The sequence below is a fragment of the Loxodonta africana genome, chromosome 15 (assembly GCF_030014295.1).
Source record: "Loxodonta africana isolate mLoxAfr1 chromosome 15, mLoxAfr1.hap2, whole genome shotgun sequence".
NCBI lineage: Eukaryota > Metazoa > Chordata > Mammalia > Proboscidea > Elephantidae > Loxodonta > Loxodonta africana.
Window position 1 is genome coordinate 66,319,360 of NC_087356.1, and position 9,725 is coordinate 66,329,084.

Sequence of the window (9,725 nt, forward strand, 5' to 3'; positions counted from 1 at the left end):
ATCTCCAAGTTGGTTCTGATTCTTATTCTGAGTTGTAAGCTGTTACTTCCCCAACTCATAAGAACCACTTATGAGTTCTGTGAGATGTTGCAGAGAATTACTGAATCCAAAGACAGGAGGAAGAGTGCTAAGGGGAGAGGGAGTAATTGATATTTGAGATGATGGGGTGGTACAGCAGCCTGGAGAAGTTGGAGGTTTGGGACACCTTTAACTTCTGCCTCATAAGAACCAGCTTGTGCTGATTCTTTTTTTTTTAAATTGTACTTTAGATGAAGGTTTACAGGACAAAGTAGTTTCTCATCAAACAGTTAGTACACACATTGTTCTACGACATTGGTTAACAGCCCAGTGACATGTCAACAGTCTCCTTTCTCAATCCTGGGTTCCCTATTACCAGCTTTCCTGTTTCGTTCTGCCTTCCAGTCTCTGCCCCAGGGCTGGTGTACCCTTTAGTCTTGTTTTGTTCCATGGGCCTATTCAATCTTTGGCTGAAGGGTGAACCTCAGGAGTGACCTCATTACTGAGCTGAAAGGGTGTCCGGGGGTCATACTCTCAGGGTTTCTCCAGTCTCTATCAGGCCAGCAAGTCTGGTCTTTCTTTTTGAGTTTGAATTTTGTTCTACATTTTTTTCTAGCTCTGTCCAGGACCCTCTATTATGATCCCTGTTAGAGCAGTTAGTGGTGGTAGCCTGGATAATTGTATTTTTTACATGGCCATCCTAAAATACAGCACCTAACACTAAGCACGGTTCACTAGATGCAGTCAATCTTGTGTATTTGCCATGTCCCTTTTTCTGAATATTATGTTCCTTTTAATGAATCTTTTGGGATAGATTGCATTTTTAGACTTCTGTTTTCTCTTGATGCAGATGGTTTGAACATGAAGTTCTGTTAGTTTATTACTTCTCAATTTTGAATATTGTGCAAGCCTGGCTTACTCCTACTTACCCTTCTAGATGCAGGCTTCTTGTGGAAGCTTTCAATGATCCAGGGCTTAGTGATGGTAATGAGCACACAGGGGCAATCTCTAAGTTGCCCCCTCCTCCCAACAATTTCAAGATGAATAGACATTGACAATGGTGATGTGTCTTCACAAATGATCTTCTTCCCCTCTCCCCCTCCTTATCAGGCTGCCTCAGTCAGGTGTCTTTCAGGTGTCCTTCATAAACGTGGTACCTCTTAATGTCATTCTGAGTCTTTTCTGGCACCCCCTTGGACTTGCTAAGACCACTGACAGAGGGAAGGTGATTTTGTGAATCCTCCACGAACAGCAGTCACAGGGCATTCAAACAGACAGGTTGTGTTAAACAGGGTGGCAGAACAGAAAGCAATAGGAATTAAAAGCATGTGTCAGAGTCAGTTTTCAGGGGGCAGCTGGTCACAAGTCCCATATTTTTACTCAAATTACCTGTGCCTTTTGTTTTGGTTTTCCAACCACTCTTCCCTGAGGTATTTTCAGAAGTGCCACTATGCCAATTTTTAACAGAATTTTGTAAAAAATTAGCAGAGCACATTTACTAAAATACCTCAATGGGGGAGAGTATGGGTGGCAAACAAATGTAGAAGGTGCATGTTATATACATAAAAAATGTTGGTAATAGACCACAGCCCCACATCTGCAATCAGAGTTACAAAGATTGTACAATAGATACTAGGGCTTCTCTGATGGGGGCTACTATTGTTAATGGTCAGCCTTGTGAGGCAAAGAATACAGGGAAAACAGTCAACTGGCCATTGTAAAGAGTCGGGAGGATACAGCAGCTCAGCTCCTTTAATAGGGGTCAAATAAAGGGACTGACTTAAAAAAAAGCTGAGATTTTATAACAGTTAACTAACTGGTAAATCATATTTTCTGGGGTTACAAGAGCAACAGCAAATTTGGCTTGTTTATGAAGGGACATTTTTATAGTCGAAACCTGTTGCCCTTGATTTGATTCTGATTAGTGGTGACCCCCTATGCTAAAGGATAGAACTGAGTTCCATACAGTTTTTTGGATCTAATCTTTACAGATACAAATTGCCAAGCCTTTCTTCCATGGCACTGCTTTTGGGTTAAAACCACCAATCGTTCTGTTGGTAACCAAGTGCAAACCGCTTGTACTCTAGACATCTTTAAATTTCTCAAAATAAAGTATGAAGCTGACCCAGAGCTGGGGAGGGTTGCTGTCTGCAGATGGCAAACTGCCTATCTGGGAGTCAGAGGAAAGCTGATGTCAGGTAACACATTACTGGATACCTCACTTAAACCTTCTGGGTGTTTTCTGACAATTTATGCAGCTATATTGTGATTTCAGACCTTCTAAGCTATGTTTAGGACCATTGATGGTGCAGTGGTTAAAGTACTTAGCTACTAACCAAAACGTCAGCTGTTCAAACACACCAGCCAATACTTGAGAGAAGGTCAAGGCAGTCTGCTTCTGTAAAGATTTATAGCCTTGGAAACCCTCTATGGCAGTTCTAGTCTGTCCTGTGTGGTTGCTATGAGTCAGGATAGACTCAGTGGCAATGGGTTTAGTCTTGGTTTTAAGCTATGTTTAAGGAGCCCTGGTGGCACAATGGTTAAGTGCCTGACTGCTAACTGAAAGGTTGGAGGTTCAAACCAGGGCTTCCAACTGGCTCCAAGTGGATCAGTCATGGCAGACGAATTGAAAGCAGAACAGACACCAATTTTTTTTTTTTTTTTTAATTTGGGTGATTCAGAACCGTAACTGGAATGTGAAAAATTATGAATTGAAGCCCTGGAATGGGAGACTATGGGGGGGACTATGGGACTAAGTCCTTTCAGGAGCCTGATGTGTGAGATTGGATTATTGCCAGGACTAAGGAGAGTGGCACACACATTCAAAGTGGCATGGTCGGCTGCCATCTTTGAGTTGGGGACTGTTGTTTCTGACTCTACTCAAAATCTGACAGGCATGAGGTCTGGCCGATATGCAACATGTGCACTGTCTTTGTTTTCTAAGAGGGTGATTAAGTTTCTAGCAGGGCTCCGACACATAATTTTTCCCTCTAGTTATGGTGTCTGTTCACTCCAGTTTAAGAAACTGGGGCCTGTTCTGGTTTTCTTCCTCAACCATGATTGAACCAGAAAGAACCATTGAAAGCCGAGGTTCAAACCCACCGCCAGTTCCACAGGAGAAAAGAACTATCGATCTGCCCCTATAAATATTACAACCTAGGAAAGCCTATGGGGCAGTTCTACTCTGTACTATAGGGTCGTTATAAGTTGGAATCAACTCCACAGCAATGGGGTCTTTTTGGAAGCTTATGCTTAAGGAGCCCTGGTGGCACATGGTCAAGCGCTCAGCTGCTAACCGAAAGTTGAATAGTTAGAATCCACTGGTTTTCAATGGGAGAAAGACATCGCAGTCTGCTTCTATAAAGATTTAGAGCCTTAGAAACACTATGGGGTAGTTCTACCCAGTCCTATAGGGTCACTATGAGACAGAATTGGCTTCATGACAATGGATTTGGTTTGTTTTTATGTTATGTTTATTTGACTTTTGTATTTCTTGATTCATTTTATCTGGTAAAAGACATAGAAGAAAATTTTAAATAGAATATGTGCCTATCACATGTGTATAACTTATTAATAATTCATGATTAGAAAGGCCTACATTTTTCTTGCTAATGTATTAGAGAGAAAAAAAGCCTGTAATTGTAAAGGATTGTCATAGTTTTTCAGCCAATAGCTTACTTTTTTTGGACTGGGGGAATATTCCATTGTTTGGAGAAGAACTTAAGGGTATGTTTAAAATGAATAAAGAGGTATACATCAGGTGTAACCTAAATGGGGAAGGCTTAGAAGAGGCTGGTGAACTATCAGCATGCAGTTACTATTTTGTTGTTGCCATAGTGCTGCTGGTAGTTATTATTTTTTAGCAGCTTTGACATATAATCACATACCACAAAATTTACCCCTTTAAAGGGTACAATTCATTGTTTTTAAGTATGTTCATTGTGTTATACAACCCTCACCACTATCTAATTTTAGAACATTTTCATCATTCCCTCCAAAACAATCCCCATACTCATTGGCAGTCAGTCTTCACTTTCCCCTTCCCTTACCACCTGGCAGACACTAAGTTATTTTCTGTCTCTATAAATCTATATTGAACTTTTCAAATGAATGGAATCATACAATAGGTGGCCTTTTGTGAATGGCTTCTTTCATTAAATATGGTATTTTCAAGTTTCGTTTGTGATGTTCCATGTCTCGGTATTCCTTCTTATCAGAGAAATACATTCCATTTTATGGACATAACACATTTCGTTTATTCCATTTGTCTGTTGATGGACATTTGGACTATTTTCACTCTTTGATTGGTATAATAATTCTTCCCTGTGCATTTGTGTACAAGTTTTTATGTGTACGCATGTTTTCAATTATCTTGGTTATGTATTGAAGAGACAGAAATTGATGGCTAACTCTGTATTTAAAATTTTGATGAACTGCCTAAGCAGCTGTACCATTTTACAATTCCACCAGCAATGTATGAGGGTTCCAATCTGTCCACATCCTTGTCAAAACTTGTTATTGCCTTTCTTTTGAATTATAGTCATCCTAATGAGTAAGAAGTGGTGGTTCATTGTGTCTTTGTTTCCATGCTTCTATTGATAAATGATGTTCAAGATCTTTTAATGTGTTTGTAGGTCGTTTGTATATGTTCTTTAGCATGTTCTTCCCTTTTGATTTTCGAACTGCAGATCTTGGCACATTTTGTTACAATTATTTACTTTGTTTTTGATTCACCCTTTGAAATCTTCTGCTCAGCTTTTGCACTTCATCAATTCTTCCTTTCACTTTAGCTATTCTACATTTAAGAGCAAGTTTTGCTTCTTTTCTGACATCTATTTTTGGCCTCCCCCCCACCCACTTTTCTTTTTAAGACCCTTTGCTTTCTTCATATATGATGTCCTTGATATCATCCCACAACTTGTCTAGTCTTCAATCATTAGTGCTCAGTGCATGAAATCTATTCTGGAGGTGGTCTCTAAATTCAGGTGGGATAACTTGAGGTCATACTTTGGCTCTCGTGGACTTGTTTTAATTTTTTTCAGCTTCAATTTGGACTTGCATAAGAGCAGTTGATGATGTGTTCTTTAGTTGTCTTCTGGCCTTCTTCTGACTGATGACATTGAGCTTTTCCATCACCTTTGTCCACAGATATAGTCAATTTCACTACATCCACTTTTTTAGTAGCTTTTTTTTTTTTTAATGTGGTTGTAAAAGGTGTTTCCAATGAATAAGTTGTTGGTCTTGTAAAATGAAATAATGCAATCTCCCGTGCCGCTTGTATCACCAAGGCCATATTTTCCAACTACTGATCCTTCTTCTTTGTTTCCAACTAACTTCCATTTCCAAAACAAGGCAATTAATTGTGTACCTGAGAAAGTAAGCAGTTTTTCCTGGTACTATTACTAAATTCCAGGCAAATCACTTTTAAATCATTATTTTAGTATTATGTTATCTGAAGCCTAACAAGCCCTCACTCTTAGGGTTCCTTCACAATCATGGGTAAACTCTACTCCTATAGATAAGAAGTTTCGGCAACAAGAGGAAACTATTTCTTCTTAACAAACAAAAATATTTCAAAATATAATTATTTAAAACTTTAGAGGACTTTAATTTTAGCAATAATCCACAAAGTAATAAGCATGTGTAAATTCCCAATACCAAAGATTGAGATTATAATAACCTTCATCATTATTGTTGTACTTGAAATATCTTGAGACATGAAAGTAGAGTACTCCACAGCGGGTGCAATTTTGCCTTTCTATTTACTTGTTTTTAGTTATCCCTTGCACAGTGTAAGCACAGATACCTTCAGCAAACATTTTAGTGGCAAAATAACACCTTGCTCTTATAATATGAGAATTTAAATGAAATTGAGAATTTGGGAAAGATAATGTCTTTTTGATAAATTTCAAGTCATAAAATTAGTTATATTCCTTTAACTGTCCATCATTCATTGAGCATTCTGAGCATGGATAAATGACAAGTACAGAAATTACCACTGTGGGATCTAGTCTAGATGCTGATCTAATTGGAATCACACAAAAATGTTAATTATTGCTATCACTTTTTTTTAGTTTATATCTTTGAATCTCACATGTATATTGCACTTTTTTTTTTTAAGCAGATTAGTATGTCCAGGAGATGTCAGCATTCATTCAAATCTTTCATTACAAATTTTATTTCCCATCGACATATCAAATTTATCTGTATTATTTGGAATCCATCATCCACATCTATACTGAAAATCCACAGGGTCACCATTAATAACTCATTTTAGTCTCTCAAGTTTCAGTTTTTTCATCTATAAAATAAGAATAATAAGCTCATACTGTGTAGGGTTGCTGGGGAAAATATATCAAATAAAAATTATGAAGTGCCTGGACAGTTCTAAGCATGTAATGTCTTAGTCATCTAGTGCTGCTGTAACACAAATAACACAAGTGGATGGCTTTAACAAATAGAAATTTATTCTCTCACATTCTAGGAGGCCAGAAACCTGAATTCAGGGTGTCAGCTCCAAGGCCAATCTACCTCTGTCCGCTGGCCCTGGGAGAAGGTCCTTGTCATCAGTCTTCCCCTAGTTTAGGGGCCTTTCAGCTCAGGGCCCCTGGGTTCAAAGACACATGTTCCTGGCTCTGCTTTCTTGGTAGTATGAGGTTCCCTTGTCTCTCTGCTCATTTCTCTCTTTTATATCTCAAAAGAGATTGCCATAAGATGCAACCCAATCTTGTAGATTGAGTCCTGCCCCATTAACATAACTGCCTCTAATCCTACCTCATTAACATCCTAGAAATAGGATTTACAGCACAGGAAAATCACATCAGATGATAAAATGGTGAACAATCACACAATACTGGGAATCATGGCATAGCCAATTTGACATGAATTTTGGGGGGACACAATTCAATCTATGACACATGGTATGCACTGGATAATATCACCCTATAATAAATAGTTTTGTTTTTTTTTAAATAAATAGTAATACCACCCTCACATGCATTCTTATCTCAACACTCTTTTTTTTTGTTTTTGACATACCATCAATCTTTGAAGATATCTTTGAATTTTTTTTTTGATCAAAAGTATGTAGCACATGGTGTTTTGGGAATGAATGAGTTTTACCTTTAGTCATAGGAACTTGTGGGTTCTCCTCATTAGAAAATACACTTCCTTCTAATATGTGATGATCAGTTTGAGTGATATACTTAATGCTGGCCATTCAGTTACTTTCCAGAGCCACTATTTCTGTATTTTTGATTGGTGCCAATAGCGAATGTATTCTGTAAAGGGAAACCAGACTACATTAGTGGTCATTACATTATTTTTGTGCTTTTCATTAACACTTGCCTCACATTGATTGCAGTGAATGGTTTCTCTGACATGACAGAGATAAGATAGGAGAGCAGACATGAGCAGCTAAACGAAGAAATGGAAGGTGAAATGGGAAAGACTCATATAGAGATGGACAGGTCTTCTGTCATATACTGATCACTTCTTATAATATCCCTGGCAATGGGAAAAAATTAAACCAGTATGAGCCTTAGTGATCTAAGATGCAAAAAAAGTATATTAATAATTGTTGTGTAATCCCTGTACAGTGCAAATGTTTAAGGTGCCAAAGAAAAAAGTCCAGGTGATACGCTTAGAAAAAATCAGCTACTAAAAATCCTGTGGAGCGTAGCTCTACTTTGACACATATGGGATTACCATGAGTCAGATCAACTCGATGGCAACCAGTACTTAGTACCTGGCAGTGTATATTGTGCAGAAGAGTTGATAAGATTGTAAATAAGGCAAGGAAAATGCTTTGTTGTTAGATGTCATTGAGTAGATTTTCAGCTCTTTTTATAGATTCTACATTTTATGGAACAAAACTACACCATAGAGTTTTCTAGGCTGTAACCTTTACAGAAGCAGATTTCTTCCACAGAACCACTTGGTGGGTTTGAACTGCCAACCTTCCAGTTAACAGCCAAATGCTTAACCATTGTACCAACAGGGCTCAGAACACTCAAAATTTTAAGTTATCAAAACTGTTTTTGAATGTTCAGAGTCTGGTCAGTACTGAGACCCACCCCGATAGCACAGAAACAAAAAAAAAAAAGATATAATTCCCTCTGATGTTTATTTGCATGACCAACAATACTGGTATCCCAGAGTCTGTAACTTCCAACGTAGAGCAGGGACAGGGAGAGAGAATTGGAGATACTTGAATGATAAGATTTGCTTCTGTTTCACACTGTATGAATAAGCACATACCTCAAATTTCTTCCTTTCCTTCTCCATAGAATTCCCAGAGGAAAATGGCAGCAGGGAATCACTCCACAGTGACTGAGTTCATCCTCGCTGGGCTAACACAAAAACCAGAACTCCAGCTCCTTCTCTTTCTTTTCTTCCTAGGAACCTATGTGGTCACAGTGATGGGGAACCTGGGCATGATTACACTGATTGGGCTTAGTTCTCACCTGCACACACCCATGTACTATTTCCTCAGCAGTTTGTCCTTCATTGATCTTTGCTATTCCACTGTCATTACCCCCAAAATGCTGGTGAACTTTGTGACAGAGAAGAACACCATCTCCTACCCTGAATGCATGAGTCAGCTCTATTTCTTTGTTGTTTTTGCTGTTGCAGAGTCTCATATGCTGGCTATGATGGCATATGATCGCTATGTTGCCATCTGCAAGCCATTGCTTTACAATGTCACCATGTCTCACCAAGTCTGCTCCTGCCTGATAGTTGAGGTATATGTGATGGGCTTGACTGGTGCCACAGCTCACACAGGTTGCATGCTAAGAGTGGTTTTCTGCAAGGCTAAAATTATCAACCATTACTTCTGTGATGTTTTACCACTATTAGAGCTCTCCTGCTCCAGCACTTATATCAATGAGGTGGTAGTTTTGTGCTCCAGTGTATTTAATATTGTTGCTCCAACCTTGACCATCCTTGGCTCCTATGTCTCCATCATTGCCAGCATACTGCGAATCCACTCCACTGAGGGCAGGTCCAAAGCCTTCAGCACATGCAGCTCCCACTTCTTGGCTGTTACACTATTCTATGGTTCTCTAGCATTCATGTACCTGCAACCATCGAATGCCAGCTCCATGGACCAAAGCAAAGTGTCTTCTGTATTTTACACCATTATTGTGCCAATGCTGAACCCCTTGATCTACAGCCTGAGGAATAAGGATGTCAAAGCTGCTCTAAATAAAATCATCGAGAAAAGACTCTTTTGCATTAGCAAAGATTTATGATTCTTGGAGAAGATTCAGTAAGGAAGGAGTCCAGAGACAGCAACATATATACACAAGTAGTGAGATTACTGCCAACACTTGATCATTTATAAGAAAGGTCCCAAGGACAAGACTGGATTCATAACGCTATTGGGAGGGCAGTCACATGGAAGGCAGTGACGATTCTAGGAAGACCCAGAGGTCACCCACAGTAACCCATATTACCTCTAATCTTTTTTTTTTTTAATCTTCAAAGGACTTCATGTGGGGAGATTATAATTTAAATACATGGGAAATGACACTTGGTTAGATAAGACTTACCTATCACAATTCATCCTATAATCTGTTTGGTCTATATCTTTTGTTATTCTTAATACTTTGTGTATTGGCTCTTGTTTATTAATAAGTGTGCAAAGAAACTAAAAAGAAACAAATGCTAAAATAAATAATTTTTAATCATTTGAATTCTACAGA

General features: G+C 38.6%; 1 protein-coding gene across 1 annotated transcript; it reads left to right on the forward strand.

Moving 5' to 3' along the window:
• Window positions 1–8,266: 8,266 nt before the first annotated feature.
• LOC100672768 (olfactory receptor 8G1-like) lies at window positions 8,267–9,272 on the forward strand. The gene has a single exon (XM_010601650.3). It carries the CDS (start codon window positions 8,322–8,324, stop codon window positions 9,270–9,272), a length of 951 nt encoding a protein of 316 aa, XP_010599952.1. The 5' UTR covers window positions 8,267–8,321.
• Window positions 9,273–9,725: the final 453 nt, after the last annotated feature.